Source organism: Pseudonaja textilis, chromosome 2 (genome assembly GCF_049901715.1).
Source record: "Pseudonaja textilis isolate UNSWEBS1 chromosome 2, rPseTex1.2, whole genome shotgun sequence".
Lineage (NCBI taxonomy): Eukaryota > Metazoa > Chordata > Lepidosauria > Squamata > Elapidae > Pseudonaja > Pseudonaja textilis.
In genome coordinates this window covers 13,537,730-13,564,398 of record NC_141991.1, presented here as the reverse complement: position 1 = coordinate 13,564,398, position 26,669 = coordinate 13,537,730, and the positions used below count along the sequence as shown (strand labels likewise).

Genomic DNA, 26,669 nt, shown 5'->3' with positions numbered 1-26,669 from the left:
GGAAAAGATTGATGGGGCGGGAGGAGGAAGCTACTAGGGCAGCTTTTCCCAACCGATCGGAAGAACCTGTTGGGCAGAGGAGAGGACGCCAAAAACAAGATGCAACAAGAAGACGGTTGATCAGCAATTGATTGCATGGGCCACTGGAAGAAGGATCTGAATGGTGCCAGCACCAAAAGGACACCGAGGAAGGGCGATTGCTAGTGTTTCATCACAAGGATGACCGGCACAACTTCCCAGCGATGGAAGAAAAGGGACACCTCCGATCCACAGAGACATCCAACCTGCACCCCTACTCCACCCCACCTCTCAGGCTGGCGGGGGGGGTTGGGGGGTTTCCACGCTAGTCAGTCCAATAGCTTTATTACCTCATGGCAAGAGAAACCAATAGAGACTTGGGACAGAGAACTTCTGAACCTGCTACCTCTGTGTACCCTGTGTGTGTGGTGGGGGCGGCGGCTGGGAGATGCCCCCCTCCCAATCTGACCTGACCTTAGGGGGGTGGGATGTGGGGGAGGGGGGTGGACTCATTGCCCGACTGGCCATGTGACTTGTTCTGAGTTTTGCTCTAGATTTTCCTTTGCTTTTATGATCATTATTATTTTTTTCTTCTATAAAATTGAAGACACGTTTTGCCCTGGGATTCATTTGGAGGGAGAATGGGGGTGGGTGGGAGGACGGTGGGGGGAGACTGGAGAGGATGAGGGGGTGCGGTTTAGTTTCTGCCATTGCTGTTTGTACAGGTAGTCCTTGGTGTTTGAAGAAATACCCTTCTGGGTTCAGGTCCAAGTGGGGAAAAAGACACTGGAAACACGGAGGCTGTTTGGAAAGATGGTTTAATGGTGGACAGATGGCTTGGAGCTCCAAAGTGAAAAGGGTGATCACATGCTTCAAGATGTTGGGTGAAGGAAAAGAAGGGCCAAGATACTGAGAGACCCTTAGTTATATACCCTCTGTTGGGCCTCACCTTAGTGTTTCCTGTTCCTGTGAAAGAAACGGGGGGGGGGGTCTTAGCTGGACCACACGTGTAAGTGGTGGTGGGGTCTTAGCTGGACCACATGACTTCACCTGAGTGCTGGCTAATGCAATCTTCCCAAGGCCACAGTGGTGAGATGGGTAGAGGGTTTTGTTATGTAGAATACTCTGGCCCAGGCCTTAACAATGGCCCACTCATTAACAAAAGTGGGGGTGAGCGACTGCTTCTGAGGTGAGTTTCTACTTCTGAATTTCAACTTCTCTTTTTAGGGCAAATATTCTGCCTTTTTAATATTTCCTCGGATATTTCATTTTTCTAAGGAGAGGGGTGGGTGCTAACTTCCTACACTCGGTTGATGACCCCAATGGAGCCCAAAATTTCTGTTGCTAATAAGCAAGACAGTCGTTGGGTTTTGTCCCATTTTGTGAACTTTCGTGCCCACGGGGTGTGTGTGTGTGTGAAGTGAATTGCTGCAGTTAAGTTAGTAAGGTGGTGGTTAAAGTGAAACTGGCTTCCCCATTGACCGCTTGTCAAAAAGGTCCCAAAAGGAGATCATATGACAACCCCCTAGGACAGGGGTCTCCAAGCTTGGAAACTTTAAGCCTGGCGGACTTCAACTCCCAGAATTCCCCAGCCAGCTTTGCTGCCCTAGGACACTGCAGCTGTCATAAATTTGAGTCAGTTGCCAAACCTCGATTATGTGACCGTGGGGATGCTGCAACAAGTTCTTTAAGTGTGAAAAACGGTCATAAGTCACTTTTCCCCCCCAATGTCCTCGTAACTTTGGATGCTCCCTAAACAAGTGGTTATAAGTTGAGGATTACCTGTACTGAAGAGTCTAAGGTTGCCTGGCCGGAATTCCGGACTTCACTTCCCACAGGCACCCCTGGGAGCAGGGGCAAAGAATTATGGGAATTGTGGTTGCAACAAGGGTTAAAGTAGCTGGCCCGGAGCATTCTGGGAGTTGAAGTCCACACATCTTAAAAAGTTGCCTAGGCCGAGAAGCACTGACTTACACAAAGCCCGACCTATGTGATTTGGGATCTAACACAGCCCATTAATAGTGGGTGGGATAGGAAATGAATGAATCCAGGTAAGAGGGGACTCCATTTACCAGCTATAATATGTTGTGGAGTCCTTGGTGCTCTTCGAGCTTGTTTGCTTGCAGATGTTTCATTACCCAACCATGTTAGAATAGAACAACAGAATTGGAAGGTACCTTAGAGGTCTTCTAGCCCAACCCCCTGCTTAGGCAAGAAACCCTACACCACTTCAGACACTTTTTAAAAAACTTCCAGTGCTGGAGACACTGTTATCTGTGACCGAGTGCAATTTTGAGATTTTCTCTTCCTTCACACCAGCTCAGAGGGAAAAATATTCGATGTGGTGAAAACTTGGTTGGTGTCAAGCGCTTCCTTTGGGCCAGTGGTGGGATCCAGATTTTTAAACTACCGGTTCTGTGGGTGTGGCTTGGCTTGGTGGGTGTGGTGGGGGGAAGGATATTGTAAAATCCCCACTAACCTGCTTTCCAGCTCCGTTCTCCTGTGCAGGGCAACCAAAGGAGACCCAGCCAATCAGCTGGGACTCGGGAGGCAGAGAATAGATGGGGGCGGGGCCAGTCAGAGATGGGATTTGCCAGTTCTCCGAACTACTCAAAATGTCCGCTACCGGTTCTCCAGAACTGGTCAAAACCTGAACACCACCTCTGGAGATGCTTATTGATTCCTGGTTCCTGTAATCCCATTTTTACAGAAATAAGCTCAGCTTTGGGCACGGTTCCCCTAAATTGGGTGGGAAACCAGGGCCCTTTCCTGACTTGTGGACATCAACTCCCAGAATTCCTGAGCATGGCTTGGCCTGGCTGGCTCAGGAATTCTGGGCATTGAAGTCCGCAAGCCACAAAAGGGCCATAGTTCCTGACCCTTGCCCTAAAAGCTTCTCTTTGTGACCTAATGACAGCTATTTTCTACCCTGGGAAGGGGGAGGGGAACATTAGCTATATTTCCTCAGCTGTGCTTTTATTTTATTTTTAATTAGCCTATTGGTGGTTCTGATTTTGAGTGATGGTTTTCCCGGGACCAAAGCTGGTTCGCTTCCACGTAGCAAAGGGGAAGACAGCAGTTCAAAAAAGAGGAAGCCCCACACTTTTGAATTTCCACATCGGGCTTCAAATAGCTGAACGGACAAAATGAGGAGTAGCTGTAGGCTAAATTAAATGCACAGGAGGCCTGTTACTAAGATGTCCCCAAGTTTTTTTTTTTAAGGTGTGGTGATGCCCGGTTTTCCCAAAATTTTCTAAATTTTTTTAAAAAACCAACAACCCAATGTCCTCTGTATTTTGCTCTGTGAGGCAAAGGAAGGTGCGTTTTAATGGAGAAAACGTTACCACGCACCAAGTTGCTATCTTGAGTTTACCTTCTCTGGTGGCTAATTTCACAAATCGGCAATTTCACACACAGCTGTCCAAAAGGTGCTTATTCAAAAGGTAACTGGAATATTTTTCCCTCCTGGAAGACATTTCAATTCTCATCCAAGAAGCTTCTTCACTTGTGCGTGTGTACACACACACAATATACTCCTAATGAGTTTTGCTCTCACAGTACTAAAATTCCAGATTATTATTTAAAGCGGGTGGACTTTAGCTCCCAGAATTCCGTAGTCAGCTGTCAAATCACTGGCGTCTGCTTGAACGACGAAAGGTTGTTCGGGGTCAGGGTGCTTCAGCGCTGGTTCTTTTGCAAACTGTTCTTTCAATGTTTCAAATGCCTTTTGGCAGGTTAGATGCCACTGTAGGGGTTGCCCTGGGCGAGGTTTCGTTCCTGGACTCCCTGTCTTTAGAAGGTCCATCATGGGTTTGGCAATCCTCATGAAGGAGGGGATGAATTGCCGGTAGAAGTTTGCAAACCCCAGGAAGCTTTGTAGCTGTCTGTGGGTGTGAGGGGCTTGCCAACCGAGGGGTCAGGCTGTACTTTGACTGTGTCTATCTGGGAGTCCAGTACTTGACTCACTAGAGTTACGTGGTCATCCATCGTCTCAGTGTAAATGAGAACATCATCCAAGTAGACAAGGATTTGAAGGGGGGCGTGGATGCCGGAGCCCTGACACCAGCATTGCTAGCTGAAGAATTCTGGGAGTTGAAATCAATCCACCAAGGTTGGGAAACACTCTTCAATACTAAACCGAAAAGGAACCATGCTGTCTCTTAACAGGATATTTGAGTCCTGCCACTCTATGACAAGCTAAAAGGCAGCCAATGGTATGTTCTCCAAAATGGAAACTGTCAGTTGTCACCTCTTGTTTTCCTGTTGAAAGCAATTCCCCGGTGCCGGGTCAGTTCGGAAGTGCCTCTTCATAAAAAATGGTGAAAAGGGTACTATCTCCCACAAAAAAGGACTTCAGATTAGAAATTAAGTTTTTCCACTCTTATTGACATCTCAAAATCACTATGGTTAAGAAACACTGCAACTAGCTATTTTGGCCAGGGTGCAGTGACTTATTTTGGGGGAATGACTGGAGTCCCTCTCCCAAATAGTGCTCCTTCAACATCTTCCTCCAATTGCATTTTTAAAAAGTATTATTGTCAATGTAATTTGGATTTTATGTAGAATTAAAATAACAAGAGGCACAATTCCCTAGTTGAGCCAGAGCAAAGCAAAGAACTTTAGAGCTATGAGGTAAAGACTGGCAGAATTACACTCTGATCCAGGCAATATAATCTTTTTTTTTTTTTTGCAGAGGGATTTTTTTCCTGTCCCTTGCTTATTCTTGTACAATTTTGCCAAAACAATAAAATATATTTTCCCCACTGACGAGTTTCCATTATTGCTAATGCTCCTCTGGAGAATGTAAAATTCTCCCCAAAGGCTTCCAAATAAATTTTGCCATCAGGGGCATAGGAGGAGGTGTAGTTAGAATACATACGTGATGCTAAATTAAGGATATAAAAACTGGCTTATGAGCCACAGTTCGCTCAATTGGAGCCCCAAATGTGCTGCATTTTGGTTTATACTTGGAGTGAATTAATGAGGGTTTAAAACCATCTTGAGGCCTATGATAATCACTTTGTCACTCAGTAAATTCAGTTCTCCAAAATACCAGGCCCAGGAATGCTGATTTCTCCTATACCAGGGGTCACCAACACACCACCTACTACCACGGCGTGGCCTATTTGGAACTGGCCCACGCAAGCAACGAACAATTCGAGCTGCATGTATGCCCACTGGCCCGCTACTCGCATGGCCCAATTCCCCTGTCCCCCAGCCAGGCCACCAAGATGCAAAGGTTGCAGACCACTGTCCTACACCACTCTTGCCATTTTTCAAAAGCTTGATGGACTTTTCATGCCAACCAAAATTGTGCACGTAAATTTTGCAACATAAATTTTGGGCACAGCTGTGGTCGCACGTTGAGAACTAACTGCACTAAGATATCAGAGCTCAAAAGGAGCTATAAGTTTCAAAGTCCTGGTTTACCTGCTAAGGAGGAAGGACGAAACTTACATCTTTCCTTTTCTCATGAAAAGGAAAGTGTGTGTAACACAGAGCTGGTTTAGAGTTGGAGAGTGTCTAAGATATAAGTAGCACAGCTAGGTGTGAGACAGTCTAGTAAGAGGACGGAGGGGGAGCTCCTCAGTGGCGGGATTCAATTTTTTTTACTACCAGTTCTATTGGTGTGGCTTGGGGGGCATGGCAGGGGAAGGATAGTGCAAAATCATATTCCCTCCCCATGCCAACCTGCTTTCCAGCTCCGTTCTCCTGTGCAGGGCAACAAAAGAAGACCCAGTCAATCAGCTGGGACTCAGGAGGCAGAGAATAGATAGGGGCGGGGCCAGTCAGAGGTGGGATTTGCCGCTTCTCCAAACTGGTCAAACTTTCCGCTACCAGTTCTCCAGAACTGGTCAAAACCTGAATACCACCTCTGGAACTGCTTATTGATACCTGGTTCCTGTAATCCCATTTTTACAGAAATAAGCTTTTACAGAAAAAAGCAAGCAGGTGACTTCACCTGTCTTAGCAGCAGATTATAAAACGGGAGAATGTGTTTTCTCTGCTACAAGGGCCAGCCAATTCCGAGAGTCAATTTACACAACAGTTTATCTAGGGATGGAATGTAATCTCCTCTCATCATCAGAGACTGCATGAGGTGGAAGACAAGATTGAAGAGGCAGCTGAGCAATGCTCCTAATTTCATTTCCTGAGTTTGCATTTCCTCAGGGCGCTGAGCAATTTATGGACAAGATAACATCTTTTAAAAATGTAAGCGGTTAAGACAAGGCAGGAGTGAACAAGTGATCTGGAGAAAACATCTCTGCCAAGGGCTTCCTTGGTAAATAATTGCCACAAAGCCAGGCTGATAACCATCAGGTCATTCTAGGTTTTTACTCCCTCGTTCATTTTGGCTCATTTGTGGATATGTTCAGTTTTGTTATTAGAGGGTTGGATGTCTGGGTCAATGAAGAAGATATATATATATATATATATATATATATATATATATATATATATATATATATGGATCTTTGGTTATTCGGGTTTTCTCCCGCGTAAGATTGGCAGTCACACCCCCACTAGCAGTTAAAAGGAAGAAGCAGCTGCAAGCTCACATCACTCTGAGAAGCACAGAGCCGAAGACAGAAGCCTGAAGATGATGAATGAGACTTCATCGAAACGTTGCTAGATACTGCCAATCTTACGCGGGAGAAAACCCGAATAACCAAAGATCCACATACAAATACCCGAACCTCAGAAACATATATATATATATATATATATATATACACACACACACACACACACACACGAACAAAGCTGAATGCCATACACACACACACACACACACACACATATATATATATAATTTGTAGTTGTGCTTTTAAAGTTGTAGCAACGTTTCGGCAGAATCTCATCTGCCATCATCAGGCTTCTGTATTCTGTATCAGACGAACACAATACAGAAGCCTAAATCTGTTTCTATATCAAGGTATTGTAGGAAGAAAGCTATGTCAAGTCTATAGACAAAATATCAGGAATCTAGTAAGTAGTGTTTTCTCCAAGCAACAAATGTTAAAAGGCAGAATCTTTCATGAGCTGTAGTTTTAATAAAAGGCTGAAATTTTCAGGAGCTGCAGCTTGTGAAAGATTCTGCCTTTTAATAAAATTTTGTCGCTCGGAAAAAGTACCCTCCAGATTTTATCTTAAAGCGAGCTATTTACTTGAGGTTGAAGTGCCACGCTGCCTAAAAGGTTGGATTTTCAGGTGCAATTGCAAATATCCTACACAAGGAGATCAAAACTTTCGGCAGCCAGAAAAAAAAGATTGTAATTGTTAAATAGCTGCGATAGGCTCCTCATAACGTGACACTATTTTCAGGCATGCCAACGTAACAGTTTTGATACTACAGGTAGTCCTCAACTTACGACTGCAATGGAGTCTATAACTATGGAGTTATACCTCGTAGTGGTCATAAAACAGGTCGGCCAAACAACCAGCCTGATTTTATAAACTTTTTGCAGCAGTCGTTAAGCAAACCACTGTGGTCATTAAGCGAACCCAAGGTTGTTAAGTGAACATCAACGTTGTTGAGCAAACAAATGGTTTGCTCTGGGTGTGGTTTTGCCCAAAACCGAAGTGCGGTTTTGGGCAAAACCGTCGTACGCTACAACTGGCTATAAATGCATCTGTGTTGCTAAGTGGCCAAAATTCAGTCACGTGACTGCAGAGGGAGACCAACCTTCAGAACTTCAAATCCAGATCCTAAGTCCCTTTTTTCAGGTCCACATAATTTAGGAGGGTCACTAGGTGACGGTTGTAAGCAAAGGACTACCTTGCATATTGTAGCATTCTGTGCTTTTCCCTCCTCAACGGGCGCATTTTTCTCTCAATGACTCTTCCTTCGACCAGATAGGAATCACGGGTGAATTTAATTAAAGCATCGGTTAATCGACATCGCATCTCTTCTCTGTCCCCCTCAAATGAAGTCACTACCCAAGGAACTTTTGGACCACAAAATACTGTTAGTCAAGACTTATAATGTCCGGTGACCGACCATCCCCGTTGCCAACCCTCAACGTTTCCCCGACATTTTTGGAAGAGCTAAGAGCTGGGTGGATGAAGCCTTAACAATCGTCGGCAAGCACACACACCCCCATCTCAAAGGGTTGGGTTACTCCAACAGAAGAGCAAAAGGGTTAAATAACCTTCCTCAAAAAGAGAGGAGGGGACGGGGGAGAAAAAAAATACCTACCGTAGCAGGGGTCTCCAACCTTGGCCACTTGAAGACTCGTGGACTTCAACTCCCAGAATTCCTTCTCCAGTCGCGTTAGTTCAAGCATTCTGGGAGTTGAAGTCCACAAGTCTTTAAACTAGCCAAGTTTGAAGGCCCTTGTTTGAAGATCCAATGTTTCTCCTCTTTGGCTACTTTAAGACATGTGGACTTCAACTCCCAGAATTCCCCAGCAAGCATGCTGAGTTGAAATCCACAAGTCTTAAAGCGGACAAGGTTGGAGACCCCTGCCACCATAGCATATCCAAACTTGGGCAGTTTACCCTATCCAAAAAAAGAAGAAGCCATGATAAGCCCTTTGGGGAATCCCCTGGTCTCAAAAGAATTATGCAGCCACTTCCTGCGGGATTCGGAAGCGACAGGTTGTCTCCTTCCCTGCCTTTCAAATATCTCCGCTCCCCTTTCCACAATTGCTTCCTGTGGTAGCGGGCTGAACAAGGGAGACTGACTCCCCATCACCACATCTCTATACAGAGACGGAATCTGTCCCGCTCCGCTTTTGCTTCCCCTCCCAAAAATCCCTTTCTTTGGATTCGTACACTTTTTACGCAAAGTGGAAAGTCTAGCCGCTTTGGCCCAATCGGACAAATGGACTGCCGATTGTGAGGCAAATGCTATTGCAACCAGAATGGAGCGGGTGGGTATGTGGGAGGGTGCTGGAAGGAAGATGCACAAGGCCCGACTTCCTTCGTCCTGCTTCTTTGATGGAACCTGTAAAGAATAAGTAGTCCACGCGTCGGCTTGTTCCAACCTTTCGCGGCCATTCGAGCTTGCCCTCACCTTTTGAGATTCTTTGAAGAATAGAAAGGGATCCTTCTAGACTAAGGGCCTTCCCAGGCAATCCGTAATGAGGTTGGGGGTTGTGTGTAGACAACTGTTTGCAAACCCACTTGGGAAGAAGAAAGCATTCCTCTGAGGGGTTTTAATTCCCAGGATGGTGGGGGTGAGGGGGATGAAAAAGGGAGAACTTCACTCCATCATATATAGCATTTAACCCCTTTCTGCCTCTCCTATGCATTCAGCAAGCAAAGCCACCCACCCAAAACCAGTCTCTCTCTCTCTCTCTCTCTCCCTCCCTCTCTCTCTACCTCTTCCCCCCACATTAACCCGCCCCCCAATATCAAAGTCCTTTCGTTCTGTTCTTTAGATTTTTTTTTTTTTAGTACAGGTTAAGCTCAGCGGGGTCCAGCCAGTTATACACTGAGTAACCAGAAGAAAAAGAAGATGGCAATGAAAAGAAATAACGAATCCTGCCAGCTGGATGGTCTGGGCGCATCTGTATCTGCAGAAAGGAAGAAGAAGAAGAAGAAGAAAAAGAAGAGTTAGCTAAAGTGAAATCCAAAAGCAAGTTGGCCGGCATTTGAACGACCGGTTTAAACGCTGAACTGCTCACTGATGCCGTCGTAGCTCTTTGCGACCGGTTGCTAACCAAGGACTGTCCACCCGTCCCAATTCCTCTGCTCCCGCCTGGGGCTCCGTGAGCGGATAGTTCAAACGCCACCGATGAACTTTGGCTACATCAAGGGCTACGCTTGGAGCCCATTCCCGTGGATCTTATCTCTCTCCCTCTCTCCAGAATATGCGCCCCTGGGCTATGCGTTGTATTTATAGGGTGCTTGGCTTTTAGTTGTTAATTAGGGTTTAACGGGCCATCAACAACCCAATTAACAATTAGAAGCCTGTCAGATCTGCTTCACTTCACTTCGCTTGGATGGCAGCCTGCCATAAAAATATGGGGAGGGGGAACGGGAAGATACGGAAGGGCGGGGGAGGGAATGACAGGAACTAGAGGTGCCATTCAGAGACAACGGTTAAAAAGATCCAAGGACGCAGCCTGGGGATGGAATGCGAAACGCCCATCCAAAGAGGCGCCAAAAAGTTACACCAAAACATCTCACGTGAGCCTTATTCAACATCACCAAGATGACCAAAGCGGAGAGGGGCTTTTTGGGAAAGGTAAAATGACTGGGATTACATAGGAAATCCTCAGATCTGGCTTTGCCGTGCTTTAACCACCTGGCTTCAGTAAAAGTCCCAAAGGTGCTTTGTTTTTGTTTTTTTTTTCCCAAGAGGCAACCGGCCTTTGTGTTTTTTTTTTCTTTGAAGACGTTTCACTTCTCCCCCAAGAAGCTTTTTCACCTCTGACTGGATGGTGGGGGGATGGAAGGATTTATACTCCTTGCAGATAGCTGGTGATTTGCGTTCTTTCAGCAAGTTGTTAAGGCCACCTGGAGGTTTATCTATATTGTCAAGTTCACTTGAGTGGTACAAATGGGTATGGAGCCTTCTTGGAACTGCTGAAAGCACCATGTTGTAGACTGTAGATGATGTCATATCCCCCCTCACCCTGTGGAGAGGGGGTTGTTCAATTTTGACATATGTGGCCTCTTTGACCCCTCTTTCAAACCAGCGGTCCTTTCTGTCTACAATGTGGACTTTGCCGTCTTTAAAAGAGTGGCCTTTGTCTTTTAAATGCAGATGGATTGCTGAATCCTGACGGGTTTGTTCTCCTGTGTAAGTGCTATGCATTTATGAAGTGGTTGTTTTGTTTCCCCAACATACATGTCCTGCCCTTGTTGGGGTCTGATTCTGAGGGGGAGATTGAGCAGCTGACAGGGAGTGGGAGTGTGGCTCCGGTGGAAGAAACGGGGGAAGGGCACAGTCCGGCTGGGCATTCAGTCAAAGGCCCAGGGCCACCCCCTCTTCATCCTAGGGTAGGGGTCCCCAACCACCAGGCCGCGGACCGGTACCGGTCCATGGAACATTTCCTACCGGGCCGCCGGTTTGCTGGGCGCCGCCATCTTGTTTGACGAGAAAGTGCTTCCGGGTGAGCTTTTCCGGTTGGAAAGCGGCGTTTGGGTCCTGAAGGAATCCTCGCGCCTTAGTTTCATCGAAGGGGGGGGGCTTCGAACGAAACTAAGGCGCAAGGATTCTTTCAGCACCCAAGGCAAGGCAAGCCGAGCGACCGTCCCGAAGCAAAGCCCATTGACAAAGGTACAAAGGAGGAGTTGCAGATGGCGGGGAGAAGTGGGGAAAGCTGGCTGGCCGGTCGCTCGGCTTGCCTTGCCTTGTCATGCGTGCTGATTCCGGGCCGTGGATCATTTTGTGATGCCGGTACCGGGCCGTGGCACAAAAAAGGTTGGGGGCCACTGTCCTAGGGGACGCAGGAAGGAACGGAGAAGGGAGCAACATGGCTTGTGGGAGAGGAAAGGGCCCTGATCCCTTTCATTAGTTGCAGCTGAAGGAACAGGATATAAGAAGGGCGTTTGCACACAGCACCTTGCTGGAAGCAAAGCGTGCATTATCTTTGTCGAGGTTAATCTTGGTTTTGGTGTCCTCCCAACTACGTGTGCTTTGTTATCCTTTGGAAGTCTGCAATTTATCATACTGGCCTATTGTGTTAATTACTTCAGGATGGTTTGTGTTGGTTTTGTTATTTCCAATTTATCTTTGCTTTGGGTTCAGATTGCATTTCTTTCCTTTGTAAACTGTTTTTTGGGAGAGTTTTTTCCTCCAGCCGATGATAACTGGACATTGGGGGCCAAGTTGGAGGTATTAAAGGGAATTTATCTGTTTTTGTGACTTGGTTGCTTTTGTGCCACGCCCCGGGTCATCACAGTACAGATCTGCACTAGGCTCATTGCACTGTACTGCATGTACCACGTTGCTCACTTTGTGTCTGGATGCTTTATCCTTGGGGTGGACAAGCTTCTGGGTTGGTGTATTATTGGGTTTGAAGTTTGCCCATATGTTGTGCTAGCTGAAGATCCTCCTGAGCTTTTCTGATAATCCTTTGAAATGTCTTCCAATATTCCTTTAAAACATCTTCAAAGAAAAACCATAAAGTCCAGTTGTCTTGTGATGACCCAGGGTGGGATATCAAACAAACAAACACAGTCACAGAAAACAGGTGAAACCCCTTTTATTCCTTCACTTTGCTTCCCAGCTCTGAATATTCTTGACGGAAGATAAAAAAACTCCCACACAAACAGTTACAAGAAGAAGGAAAAAAGCAATACAAACCAAGCAAGATAAGGGCTGAAGGAAGTCCACAGATAACACACACTGGGAAGGACGCCAGACTTAGAGAGGAACTATAAACTAGAGATATTTCAATGCTTTGTTTCCAGCATTCGTCATATGCAAGTCCATCCTCTTATTCAGTTGTCACAGCTGTAGCCCATGAAGAGGATCAAGGCCCTCTCCTCCCGAGCAGACCACGTCTCTCCCTTATCCTCTCCTCTCTGCATGCCCTAGGATGGACAGGGTATGGGCCTGGGTCCTCCTCTGACTGCTCAGCCGGCCTCTGCCCTTCCCCAGCCTCTTCCCCAACCTCCGGAGCTACACTTCCACTCCCTGTCGGCTGTTCCTCCTCTCCCTCAGAGACAGTCTCCATCAGGGGCATGATATGTCTCTTGAAAAAACACCTTTGGGACAACCATGACCCAGATGACTGAGAATTTCCACAGACCTTCAGTTAAAAGAATGCTTTTCACTATAAATGGAGTCGAGGGTCTTTCTTTCCTGAATATCCAATCTGGGACAGGTCTGACAAAGCCACACACAACCAGGCACCATATAAATACAACATGGAGCCCAGGGCTCACATTCTGGAGAAAGAGACGTTCCCTGAGGATGGGCCCCAGCACAAGCCTAAAAGCTTGGAAGAATGGAGTCTCAGTAGAAAAATACGGTCATAGGGAATTCTAGCTGAGGACTGAGTAGAAACTGGGAGAAGTTACCCAGAGTGGGCGGAGCTAGGCTAATAAGCCTTTTACACAGACTCAGTCCTAAAGAAGAGAACCACCCATCCTGACCTGTCGCAGCCTTACAAGGGGGAACCCCAAAATTCTCTAAGCACCCAACCCCCCTCCCCCCTTCACAGCAGGACCTTACCTGCTCTTTCTCCTGGAGCACTGTAGCCCGTAGCAAAAAAGCCAAAAGGGAAGGCGCCAATGCCAAATGCCATGTGGAAGCCCGTGGCTGCTTCAGGGAAACTGCCGATGCCCTGCTGGGGTGGAGAAAGGGAGAAGAAAAAGGAGAAGGAGGAAGGTGGGGCGGGGGGCGTGTTGCAGATGAACCAAGTTAGTCCCGCAGAAGAACCAAGTTAGTCCAGGATGAATTTGGGAAGGGGAGTTAGAAGCAGGCAACACTCACCCCTCGCGACTCAGGCTCCGGGCGCTGCCCTCGAGGTCTGGGAGGAGTTTTCAATCTGCATGATGGAGAAAAAAGGCAGGATTATGCCCCTCCCGCCTCAGTCCTGCAGCTTCTCATACCCTCCAGTCTTTGGATTAGTCCAATACATCCTAGCCAGCAAAGGAATATATATATATCCCTGCTCCAAAGCGTTTTACAAATTACGACCAATAAAAGAGCATTTTTTTTGTAGTTCAGAGCTGCTGAGGGGATCTGAACTTGGTTTTTTCCGTGCAGATGTAAACAGAGAGCACACCTTGGTCCTTGCTAGCCCTGAGGATGTTATCTTGTTGGTCTCCAAGAAGACAACAGCCAAACTCAGAGAGCCCCGAGGACCCCGCCAACCGCAAATTTACAGCAAAAGAAGGAGAAGGAAAACACGATTTATTTCCGTTTCTTTAAGTGGCAGCTGTGTTTGCAATGGTGTACAGGTAGTCCCAAAGGTGCTTTTTCAAGAGGCAACTGGACTTTCTGGCTTTCCTTTGACATTTCGCTTCCCATCCAAGAAGCTTCTTCAGTTCAGTAGTGAAGGGAGACAGGGATCAGAAAACATCCTGCAGAAAGCACAGCTCCAACTTCTCAATGAAAGAATACGACAGATTAATTACACAATTGAAGTGTTGAAAGAGGGTAGAACACAAAGTCCAAGAGCTGAAAATCACTTTTACCAACAGAAGCATTGGAACAAGTCACACAATTTATAAGGCAAAACTAACACAGCACAGAGAGCTGAAGAAGCTTCTAGGATGAGAAGCGAAATGTCTTCAAAGAAAAACCAAAAAGTCCAGTTTGCCTCTTGAAAAAGCACCTTTGGAACAAGGATGACCTGGGTGACAAGGATGACCTGGATGACTCCATAGTAATCCTCAACCTACGCTCAAAATTTATGTTGCTAAGTGAAAAATTTATTGTGAATTTTGCCTCATTTTACGACTTTTCTCAGTACATTTGTGAAGTGAATCACCGCACTTCTTAAATTAGGAACATGGTTAAGTGAATCTGGGTTTCCCCATTAACTTTGCTTTTCAGTAGGTCACAAAAGGAGATCACGTGACTCCAGGACACTTTAACCTGGAGGTTTATCTGTGTCGTCCAGGTGGCCTCAGCGACTCTCTACAAAGAATGCAAATGACCAACTGTCGGCAAGGAGTATAAATCCTTCCATTCCCCACCATCCAGTTAGAGCCGAAGAAGCTTCTTGGGTGAAAAACGAAACATCTTCAAAGAAAACCCGGAAAGTCCAGTTGCCTCTTGAAAAAAAAGCACCTTTGGGACACCAACGATCGTTTCTTCTTTGGCAACGTAACTTTAATGTAATTCATTCAATTTAATCATCCCAGATGGGCTACAAAATCCACGAAAAGAATTAAAACAGTTACAGGTAGGCCACGACTTAAAAGTGACCGTTCGAAGCTACAAATGGCACCGAAAAATAGTCGTATTTCAGGTATTCAAGACCACTGCAGCATCTCCGTGGTCACATTATCAAAATTTGGACGCTTATCAGCTAGCGGAGTAAACTCCGCGGGGACTCCTTTACCTTTAACCTACTGAAAACACCGATAAAGGGGCACCTAATATCACATGTGGTGGACACACGTGAAAGCAAAGAAATACTGGACAAAAACACACACATGGTTAGAAAAAAATGTTAAAGCTACAAATCGATTATAAGCCAGAAATATTTTTTGTTAGCTATAATACCAGAAAAGTATGAAAAGGGGAATTTGTATGTAATATTAGGTGTTTTGACAGCAGCAAGGACTGTATTCGTACAGTATTGGAAAAAAGAGCAAATTCCAAGAGAAGAAGATGTAATTTAAAAAAAAAAATTAGACTATGCAGAAATGGATAAACTGACATTAAAGATAAAAGAAGACAGAGTATTTTTGATCATGGGACTTATTATATAAACGGTTGGAGAATAGAGGTAGAAATTAGGAGTGGGGAAAGTATTATTATGTAAGCAGATTGACCCGGACAATACAAAGCACTTATGTATTTTAAATGAAAACCTATAAATAAACTGTTAAAAAAAAAACCCACTGATAAAGAAGGGAATTCTTTACCTGGGATCCTGCTGAGCAGAGCTCCCACGCCCGTAGAGAGGGATGACTTTGTCCCGACTGATGCCTGCCTTGCACACAGGACATTCCTGACGCTCCGGCTGAGTTTCTAGCCACTGAAGGGAAGAAGGACATTTATAATGGACGTACACAGAGAGCATATGCACCACAGACGAATTCCTTGTGTGTTGGACAATCAGCTCCTTGTGCTAATCAGGCTGCGCTGAAACTGACTAGGCTTTTTGCTGTTTGCTGCAAGGAGGCAAATTGCTGGGAGGAAAAGGCAGATTTTTTCCCCCACTTGTTTTCCTCCCCAAAAGCTAGGTGCATCTTATACTTTGGAGCATCTTGTACTCTGAAAAATATAGTAGGTTATCGTCTCAGTTCAGTCCGGACTATAGTACAGGTAATCCTCAACTTATAACTACAATTTGGACTAGAATTTCTATTTAAGATGGTTGTCACAGCCGATTTTGCCACAATGAAGTGAATGGCCGCAGTTCTTAAGGGAATCGTGCGGTCGTTAAGCACACACACACACACACACACACACACACACACACACACACACCCTGTCACTTTGCTTTTCAGAAGCTGGCTGGGAAAGTTACAAACGGTGATCAGAGGATCCTTAACAGTTGTTAAGTAATTATTTAAATGCAATGGTAAAACCAAACCGTCACTAAACTTGTGGCGGTAAATTGAAGACTACCGGTATTTCCTCCTTCTCAGCTTTAAGAGCCAGGGTGGGAGAAAGTTGAATGTGTTAAGACTGGAAGTGAAGAGACCCAGATCCTGGTCTCTGTTCAGACACAGAACCTCCCTAGTGCTTTACAGTAGCGGCCTCTAACCTTTTGGGCACCAGGGACCGGTTCCGTGGAGACAGGTCTTTCCTTGGACCGGAGGGAGCCTGGTGTTGTGATCCAGCTCCCCAAACATGACAAACCCTCTGACGTCAACTCAAAATATTCCTTTATTAGGAATGGTGGCAGCCCCGGCAAAAAGTTTCTCTCACAGGCTAACAAGTCCGTCCGGCCAGAAAATGAATAGTTGCCTGCCACACCTATTCATCTCCACTTCCTGCCTTTTATCCCCAGAGCTAGGATGGGGCCTTGCTAACAGCGGTAGCTCTTCCTTCCCCAGTTTCTACTGGATTTCCACTGCTCTCCTCTTCTCTGCCTTAAGTGCATCCCCGCCTCAGGCACTGGACCCAGCTGTTCCTCCTCTTCTTCATCAGCCACCTCCAGATCTGTTGGCTGTTGACTCTCCATCTGAGGGCTGATGGACGGCTCAGGCTCCATCTCTGTCTCTGTCTCTCTCTCTGCCAGCACCATTCCCCTCTTGAATTCCCGGGTTGCCCTGATGTTGACCCTGACTCCCATGCCTCCTCCTCTGATTGGGCTGCTGGAGGGGCCAGCAGCTGACAGACCACGCCCACCTGGTTTCGTGTGCTGCCTGCATCCCGCAGATGGGGCTTCGCTTGTTGTTGTCAAAAATGTACGGCCCAGGTGCCAGTCCACGGACCAGGGACTGGGGACCCCTGCTCTACAGGCTAGCACCTCTAGCCCGACTTATCTCACAGGGCTCTTCTGGGAGAAAAACACCTTGAGCTCCCAAATGGAAGGCAACATACAATCTAACTCAACTTACAACAGTTCATTTAGTGACCGTTCAAAGTTACCACGGCAATGAAAAAAGCACCAAATGTTTTTCACACAAACGACCATTGTAACACACACACACACACACACACACACGGAACATGTGATCAAAATTCAGATGCTTGGCAAACTGATTCACACTTATGACTGTAGCTGTGTCCCAAGGTCATGTGGTTCCCTTTTGCAGCCTCCTGACAAGCAAAATCAATGGGGAAGCCAGATTCACTTAACAACCGTATTACTAACGTATCAGCTACAGTGAGTCACCTAACAACTGTGGCAAGAAAAGCTACAAAATGGAGCAAAACTCACTTAACAAATGTCTTACTTAACAACAAAAATATTGGGCTCAATTTTGGTCGTAAGTCGTGGACTATCTGTAATTCCAGTGCTCTGGAACAGGTCCACTGTTCCTTTCCCTAAGTAATTCCACAGCAGGAACTTAAGAAAGCTTTGAAAGCATTTGGCAATAGACCACATTAGCACAATGGGAGAGTAGGGAAAGAACCAGCAAATTGTGAGGAGCACAATGAAAGTTTACATTAACTTATCAGTTATCATTAGGCTGCAGAAGATGTAAAACATTTCTAGGACAATTCAGGAAAAGGCTGGCTTTGAAATTTTGCAGTCATACTTTCAAGGCTGGACCAATGAGATTTCAGATTTACTTTTCTTGGTTTAGCTGTTATTTCAACTAAACATTAACTTGTTTTAAGTGGGATTTTAATTGTCTAGTTTGTAACAGCACTAGCACTTCGACTTACAGTGCTTAGAATCACAGTGCTTTACAGCCCCCTCTAAGCGGTTTGTAGAGTCACCATATTGTCCCCCAACAATCTGGGTTCTCATTTTACAAATCTCGGAAGGATAGAAGCTGAGTCAACTTTGAGCCGGGGTCAGAATCGAACTGCTGAAAGTTGGGCAGAATTAACCAGCAGTACAGCATTCTAACCACTGCGCCACCATGGCTCTACTGGAATTGCTTATTGTTATCCTCAATCTAATATAATTTTTGAAGCTATGTAAGAAATCCGGCCCATCTGTACTTCAGCCAAGGAGAGATTCACTTCAAGGACAGTTGCTCCGATTAAAAAATGCTTTACTAAGAGAGTCCAAAGGTCCACAGCAGTCAGTCAGATGCCTATTCAAGAACTGAAAGCAAGCAGAGGTAACCTTCATCAATCGCTATAGTCATCTTCTTCAATGTTGGTTATACAGTATGTACAACCACTTGACCACACAAGAAACCATCATACTGACCAGTTACAGAAAAAGTCCTCCAGACTCTCATAAGAATGATCGTTATTCACCTGTTCAAGCTAAGGCAGTTAAGTCCTTGACTTTAAACAGTTCGTTTAATGTACAATGGCACTGAAAAAAAGTGACTTATGATCATTTTTCACACTTACAACCCTTGCAGCATCTCTATGGTCACGTGAGCAAAATTCAGATGTTTTGCAACTGACTCATATTTATGACGGTTGCTGTGTTCTCTTCCGTATTGATTGGAAACTGTTGTGGCCCGCCAGACTCGGACAGTGAGGAGGTTGGGGAGGAACACGGGCCAGTTCCGGAGTCTGGGGAAGGCGCTGATGAGTCTTCTGCATCAGAGGCAGAGATGGGACCAAGGCCGTCTGACAGTTATCAGCTGCCTTTGGAATTAGACATTAGCGGGGCAGAAGAACAGCGGGAGCCTGTTCCCGATGTGCACATGTGCAGAGCTGCCAGGAGAAGGGAACAGTTAAGGAACAAGGGTCGACTCGGGAGTAAAGAGGAGCGAAAAGGGGGAGTGGTGTTTGCAGGAGACAATTCATTGGTTTTATTAGTGTGAAGATTTTCTCAGAAACTCTTTGCTAAGTATTTCCTTGTACAGCTTTGTGCTTGGAAGCTATTGGCCTGGCAGCTCTCCAAAGCCTAATAAGGTCTGTAATCCTAATTCACCCTTGAGAGACTGTTTGCCCGGGACTTTGCTGGATGTGAATGAGGGGAATTCACATTAGCCTAATAAAAAGGGACAAGGAACCTGCTTCGTGATTTTGTGAAACCTAGCTCAGAACAGAAACATGCGGAAGAGGTTCTTCATCCTCCAATGAATAGACAAAGGCTAAAAAGGATGATAATGAAATTTAGTGTCCGGGATATGTGTGTGTGTGTGTGTGTGTGTGTGTGTGTGTCATGTGATTCCTCTTCCGACAAGCAAAATCAAGGGGGAAGCCAGATTCACTTAACAACCAGGTTCCTAATTTAACTGCAGGGATTCACATCACAACTGTGGGAAGAAAGGCGATAAAAAGGGGCACGACTCACTTAAACAACTGTCTCGCTTCGCCAAAGAAACATTGGGCTCAACTGTGGTCATAAGTCAAAGACTCCCTGTAGTTTGCCTGAACATATGGCCATAATTGAACCCAGAATCACGGTTGTAAGTTGTGCTGGTTGTTAAGCGGGTCACAGATAAGATTTTACAACCGCTTGGCAGCAATCATTACGCAAATGCAACAATTGCAAAGGGAGCCATTGTATGCAATGAGTCTTTTTTTGTGTGCTAGAGACAGGACGTAAATTGAAGTCATATAAATGTGGGACTCTGCAAACAATCCTACGTGTGGGCTGGTTGCCCAGTACCCTAAATGCAATCATAGGATCACTGCAGGGGGGAAGGGAGAGGGGGCAGCTGTCAGTACTTCAAAACTGGGTCATAAGTACTGGTAGTCCTCAACTTATGATCACAACTGAGCCCAAATTTTCTGTTGTTAAGTCAGACATTTGTTCAGTGAGTTTTGTCCCATTTTAGAATAGAATAGAAGAATAGAATTCTTTTATTGGCCAAGCCTGACTGGACACACAAGGAATTTGTCTTGGTGCAAATGCTCTCAGTGTACATAAAAGAAAAGATACATTCGTCGAGGGTCGATAATCATAAGGTACGACACTTCATGACAGACATAGGGTACAAATAAGCAATCAAAGCATACTAGGAAAGAGCCAATATAGATCGTAAGGATACAAGCGACAAAGTTACAGTCATGCAGTCACAAGTGGAAGGACGACGACGGTATAGTGGGCGATAAGGAGTGATAAGAAGATTAATAGTAATAGTAGTGCAGACTTTGTAAATAGCTGGACAGTGTTGAGGGAATTATTTGTTTAGCAGAGTGATGGCATTCGGGGAAAAACTGTCCTTGTGTCTGGTTGTTCTGGTGTGCAGTGCTCTATAGCTGTGATGGTGAACCTGTGGCACGTAGAGCCATTTGTGCCGGCACACGAGCTGCAGGCAATCTTACCTCACAGTGCATGTGTGTGCCTCACAGCTGGTTTTCAGCTGGTTTGAGGCCTTTTTTGGCCTCCCAGAGGCTTGAGGAAGGCTTCTGCAGGCTTTGAAGGCAGAAAACCAGCCCCATTTCATCACTTCCTGTTTTTCCGAAAATACCTGAAGAGACGAAATGGGGCTAGTTTTCGGCCTGCAAAGCCTGCAGAAGCCTTCCTCAAGCCTCTGGGAAGCCAAACAAGGCCTCAAACTGGCCGAAAATCAGCTGTGAGGCGCAGTGCAGGTAAGGGGTGGGGGTGCGGATTGCGCATGCATGAGTAGGGGGCGCATGCATTGCCTTCTGGGTGCTGGCACGTGAGCATGATCGTGCAAGCACACACATGCAATTTTTGGCACAGGAGCCCCAAAAGGTTAGCTACCACTGCTCTATAGCGTCGTTTTGAGGGTAGGAGTTAAAACAATTTATGTCCATGATGTGAGGGGTCTGTAAATATTTTCACAGCCCTCTTTCTGACTTGTGCAGTATACAGGTCCTCAAGGGAAGGCAGGTGGGTAGTAATTGTTTTTTCTGTAGTCCTAATTATCCTCCGAAGTCTGTGTCTGTCCTGTTGGGTTGCAGAACCAAACCAGACAGTTATAGAGGTGTAGATGATAGACTTAATAATTCCTCTGTGGAACTGCATCAGACTATCTGTAGATAAGCTCATTCAGAATGTACATAGAAAAACAGTTGTGACAAGTTGTCTATTTGCAGGGGAAAGCGTTCCTCTAGCACTAAAAAGTTAGTGATAAGTTAGGAACACGGTTGTTAAGTGAATCTGGCTTTCTCATTGACTTCGCTTGTCAGAGGGTCGCAAAAGGGGATTCCCATGACCTTCTGGGAGACAATAACCGTCACAAATACGAACCAGTCGGCAGCAGCTGAATCTTGATCCCATGATTGGGGGGGTGGGGGTGTTTCCTGCAAAGGTTGCAGCTGTGAAAAACTGTCATTAAGTCACATTTTTCAGTGCCACTGAAACTTTGAACAGTCACTAAATGAACTATTGTAAGTCGAGGACTACCTGTACCTTTGTGGTGACCCAGGATGGGATACAAAATAAACACCGTTACAAAAAAAACAGGTGAAGGCCCTTTTATTCCTTCACTTTGCTTCCAAGCTCCACATATCCTTGGAGACAAAAAAAACTCACACACACAAAGAGTTACAAAAAGGAGGAAATGCCGTTTAAATTATAAAGAGCGACACAAACCAGGCAAGATAAGGGCTTGAAGACGTTTTCCACAGACATCAGAACACACACTGGGAAGGATGCCAAACTCAGAGAGGAACAATAAACTAGAGATATTTCCATGCTTTGTTTCCAGCACTCGCCTGTATGCATGTCTGTCCTCTTATCCAGTTGTCACAGCTGCAGCCCATGAAGAGGATCAAGGCCCTCTCCTCCCCAGTAGACCACGTCTCTCCCCGATCCTCTCCTCCCTGCGTGCCCTAGGATGGAGAGGGGATGGGCCTGGGTCCTCCTCTGACTGCTCAGCCGGCCTCTGTCCTTCCCCAGCCTCCTCCACCACCTCGGGAGCCACACTTCCACTCCCCGTTGGCTGTTCCTCCTCTCCCTCAGAGTCAGTCACCACCAGGGGCATGGCAACCTTTTTCCAGATTCACTGTAACTCTGAATGCTCACTAAGTAACTGGTTGTAAGTTGAGGACTATCTGCATTCACTCCACAGATTACTTTTTGTCTAGGAATACCAGATTTTTTTCCAGATCTTACCTGGAAAACCAACACAACCCAGGTCCAACAGAGACTCCATTTCCTCAGGGTCTTGCGAAAGAATAAAGTGGAACAATGACTGATGACCTCCTTTTACTAGTCCACAATAGAAAGCGTCCTCACATACTGCGTTACGGTGTGGTATGCTGGCTTAACAGCCGCAGAGAGAAAGACATTACAGAGCCGGGTGAGCACAAAACATTGTGGGCTGTTCCCTGATACCATTAGATGACTTCACTAGGGCTCACCGCCTTAGCAGAGTGAGGAAAAGTTTCAGGGATAAGTCACACCCCAGTCAGCACTTCTTCACTCTCCTACCATCAGGTAGGAGATATAGAAGCATAATAGCCAGCCGCACCAACAGGCTGAAGAACAGTTTCTACCCGTGGGCGGTCAGACTTCTGAACGGAAAATAACTTCATGTCAACATAGTAGGATAGACTTGTGGGGGCGGCGTGTTGTTCAACAAGGTCACATAATGTAATAAGATTGGGACTGAGTTAGGGATCACTGTCCTCACTGTGAGTTGTGTTGGGGTGGGTGCACGAAGGGAAGCTCAGACAATCTCATTGTACACATGTACTCTGTCAATAAAGGTAATAATAATCATTTGTCCAATATTAGGCCACCCTTAGCTGACCTGGTATCATCAAAATAATTTCAGACTATATCACCCATAATCCCCAGCTACTAACTATACTGTCCCCAACCAGTAACTATGATGCCTAAGATTTCTGGAAAACTGTAGATGTTAGTATATCTGGAAGAGATACATCAGGGAACATTAATTAAGCATTTCAACTCCAGTCAATCTTATAGTCCAGTGTCCAAATAAACAGAGCAACTCACCTGGTGTAGGCAAGGCCAGCTGCAAAAAGAGAAGAAAAAGTACAAGACCTTTTAAAAGAAATCTGGATCGAACCAACATGAAATATACATGCCGAATCAGGGTTTTGATGGGCACACAGAAATCAACACTTGTAGGCAGCTACACAAATTTAATAATCAATACACGATGTAAATACAGATAGTCCTAAAGTACAATCACAGCTGAGCCCAAAATTTTTGTTGCTAGGCGAGACAGTTAAGTTGAATTTTGCCCCATTTTACATCCTTTCTTGCCTCCGTTAAGTGAATCACTGCAATTGTTAAGTTAGCCACACGGTCATTTAAGTGAATCTGGCTTCCCCATTGACTTTGCTTGTCAGGTGGTCGCAAAGGGGATCATATGACCCCGGGACACTGCAACCGTCATAAATATGAACCAATTGCCAAACGTCTGAATTTTGAGCCCGACCATGGGGATGCTGCAACGGGTCGTAAGTGTGAAAAACAGTCCTAAGTCCACTTTTTTTCAGTGCAGTTGTAACTTCAAACAGTCACTAAATGAATGATTGTAAGTCGAGGACTATCTGTAAAGTCAATCATAAACCTAAGTGAAAAAAACACCACTGCTGGGTTTCTCCAATTGATTATTTACTCCGGCATATAAATCAAAGTATACCCTGGGGTGTTTGGGGGTGGTTGTTACCCCACTTGTAAGGCCACAAACTTGTAAGGCCACAAACTACACAAATCAGCTTAGTGTAATGAAACCAGCTTGACAATATTGTGAGTTGCTGGTGGCCTTTGGGTCCTCCAAACCAGGCGTCACCAACCTTTCTCAAAGACCACTAAATTCATAATTTTAAATCCCGCAGACCATTAATATGATATGGCTAATGACCGGCTAGGTGGTCATGTGACTGGGTGGGCGTGGCCAACTTGATGTCACTCATGTCAAGGGGCGCCTCACCAGCCTCTCCTCACCTGCCTGGGCTCCTTAGGGCCCCAACAGGAAGCAGTTGTTGGAGCTAAACAGCCACCACGAAAAAAAGAGTTGGCAACACTGCTGGCTCAGTTTAAATTGGATCTGACCAAGAAGGAGGCTCAGCAGAAGCCCCTCACTGAGGACTAGGAGCATAGGCTTTCCAAGCATAGGGAAGACCTGCAGGTGTGCAAGGCCAGGTACCGGTGCCTGGAGCTCAGCGGGCTGAGATGGTCAGCCAGTTCCAGGCCATGATGCAGTCCCACTGGAACGAAGCCCTCTGGCTCTTTGCCACCAGCAGCGTTTCCTTCCAACCTTTGCCCAAAGCCCTGAAACCAGGGGGCTGAAGCGGACCCCAAATAGGAATTTCTGCCCCTCCTCCGACCCACACAAAAAGACCCCAAAGGGGCCGTAGTTTGAGGACCCCTGATTTAATGCAATATAAAAAATGCAAATAATTTTTCTGCAGACAACCAAAATTTTCTCACAGACCACCAATTGGTGACCGCTGCTGCAGACCCTCCTTCCAGACTGGTGGGACAACCAAAGGGCTCCAGTGGCGGGAAATGATGGGGGTAGCAGCCCCCCACCCCACAAAAAAAACCCCTGCTCTCTAACCACTAAACCACACTTTTCTATTAGACCTGCCCCAGGGGTCTTCAAAATTGGCAGCTTTAAGACTTGTGGACTTCAACTCCCAGAATTCCTCCTCTAGTCATCTTAGCTCAGGAATTCTGGGAGTTGAAGTCCACAAGTCTTAAACCTGCCAAGTTTTGAAGACCCTTGGCTTACATCCTCAAATGTGGCCAACCAAGCAACCCAAAGGCGGCTGTTGGAGCTTATTTGGAGGGAATGGAAATAAAGCAAAAGAGAAGAAGCGCAGTTTCACCTGTTGGATTTCGGCCTGTCCCACCTTTTTTATTTTATTTTATTTTTTATTAAATCAGCCTCTTGGTTCTCCCCTTCCCTGTGCCACACCTCTCTGTACCTTTTCCCTCGCTCACCAGTAGAGGTGGCCGCACAGGCCGATGACAGCTTCTCTGGCAGGCTCCAGGCAGATGTTGCATTCAAAAGCACTGCGATCGCGGTTTGACCCCTCCGGCTCCCCATCTGGGACCCCTGGACCTGTCCCAGCTGCTGCCGCCGCCGCCATCTTCCGCCCTGACGTGAAGGGGTGGGAGAGATAAATGTAAACGCCTGCTGTTTAATCATTGGCCCTTCTCGCCGTCCGTCGCACTCTTGTAGACATTTCATTGGTGGCCAAGATAATTATTTGGGGGCACCTGGCAAAGCTGACGTTCCACTTGGTCCCGCCTTCTATTCTGTGCAGGCTCTTAAAACTTTTTTGATTGGGTGACACTTGGGTGTCGAATACGCGACTACATTATTGGTTGAAACGCCGTACTCCCCCCCCCCCCCCGCCAACACACAGAGACCTTAGTTCCCTGAACAAAATAACATGTCATATGACTGGGGGCGGGGGAAGGAATCAAGGGGCGCGTCATGATTGACAGAAACGCCAGCCTCTCCAAGAACAAAATGACCGAAAGGTTGTGGTGGAAAGGGAGGAAAAAAAGTCTTCGCTTTCTTTCAAAACCCGCCCACTAAAAAGCGCGTGGCTATGGGACATAGCCTTGGACTTAAGGCTGGACCTGTCCTGATTGACGCATAAGTTAACCAATAACAATTCAAGAAACCTTGGCTTCAAAAGAGAGGCACATGCGCGGAGCTTGATGAAGTGTTGAAGCTTGTTCTTTGTAAGCGCGGGACAGAAAGCCAAATAGGCAACAAGATCGAATCCCGCTATTCTGTTACTATGGCAACTGCCCAACTGTATTCCTATCTTGCGGTCAATCTAGGTTTCTCGCCATAGGCTTCCTGATCCAGGCTTCAGTCGTAAAGCAAGTGGCTACCACAGTTACCGAACAGCCATGAAACATACACTTAGGCAAGAAAAACCAAAAGTACACATATAGACTGGGTGAAACCAAGCTTAATAGTAGTAGTTGCAAGAGGGATCTTGGAGCCTTAGTGGACAACCCATTAAATATAAGCCAACCTGAGCAGCGGCAACCAAAAAGCCAATGCAATCCTAAACTGCATTAACAGAGATACAATCAAGATCAAGGGAGGCTGTAATACCACTCTATAAAGCCTTAGTAAGACCAAACCTAAAATGCTGCATCCAGTTTTGGTCACCACACTGTTGGAAGAAAAATCCTTCTGGGTTCAGTTCCAAGTGGGGAAAAAGACACTGGAAACATGGAGGCTGTTTGGAAAGATGGTTTAATGGTGGACAGGAGCACATGGCTTGGAGCTCCAAAGTGAAAAGGATGATCACATGCTTCAAGGTCAAAAGAGAAAAAGGGAGGACCAAGATGCTGAGAGACCCTAATATATCCTCTGTTGGGCCCTACCTTAAAGTTTCCTGTTCCTGTGTAAGAAATGTATCCCATTGGTTGTCAGACTCCCAGGGGCAGGGGTCTTAGTTAACTTGTAGGCTTGTCTGGACCATATGGTTTCACCTGAGTGCTGACTGATGGAATCTTCCTAGGCTGAGTGGTAAGATGGGCAGAGGCCTTTGTTATGTAGAATACTCTGACCTAGGACTTAATGGCCCACCCATTAACAAAGGTGAG

At 46.0% G+C, this 26,669-nt stretch overlaps 1 protein-coding gene across 5 annotated transcripts; it reads right to left on the bottom strand.

Annotated features, from left to right (window-relative positions):
• Positions 1-7,876: 7,876 nt before the first annotated feature.
• On the bottom strand, positions 7,877-25,299 carry RNF5 (ring finger protein 5). Of its 5 annotated transcripts, none has more exons than XM_026721263.2 (6): positions 25,019-25,299; positions 23,073-23,091; positions 15,523-15,635; positions 13,415-13,469; positions 13,154-13,268; positions 7,877-9,539 (listed from the first exon to the last, which is right to left on the bottom strand). In XM_026721263.2, exons 1-6 carry the CDS (start codon positions 25,282-25,284, stop codon positions 9,451-9,453), a joined length of 657 nt encoding a protein of 218 aa, XP_026577048.2. In that variant the 5' UTR covers positions 25,285-25,299; the 3' UTR covers positions 7,877-9,450. The 5 variants fall into 5 exon arrangements, with proteins under 5 accessions (XP_026577048.2, XP_087784676.1, XP_026577046.1 ...); XM_087928550.1 differs by having other exon boundaries at positions 13,154-13,265; XM_026721261.2 differs by having other exon boundaries at positions 25,035-25,222.
• Positions 25,300-26,669: the final 1,370 nt, after the last annotated feature.

Coding starts and splice junctions, on each gene's coding strand:
- RNF5 (XM_026721263.2), bottom strand. CDS start 25,284: ATGAAATGTCTACAAGAGTGCGACGGACGGCGAGAAGGGCCAATGATT. Junction 13,470..15,522: donor TCTGCTCAGCAGGATCCCAG/GTAAAGAATTCC, acceptor TCCATCATGCAG/ATTGAAAACTCCTCCCAGAC. Junction 9,540..13,153: donor TGCTCCAGGAGAAAGAGCAG/GTAAGGTCCTGC, acceptor TCCTTTCTGCAG/ATACAGATGCGCCCAGACCA.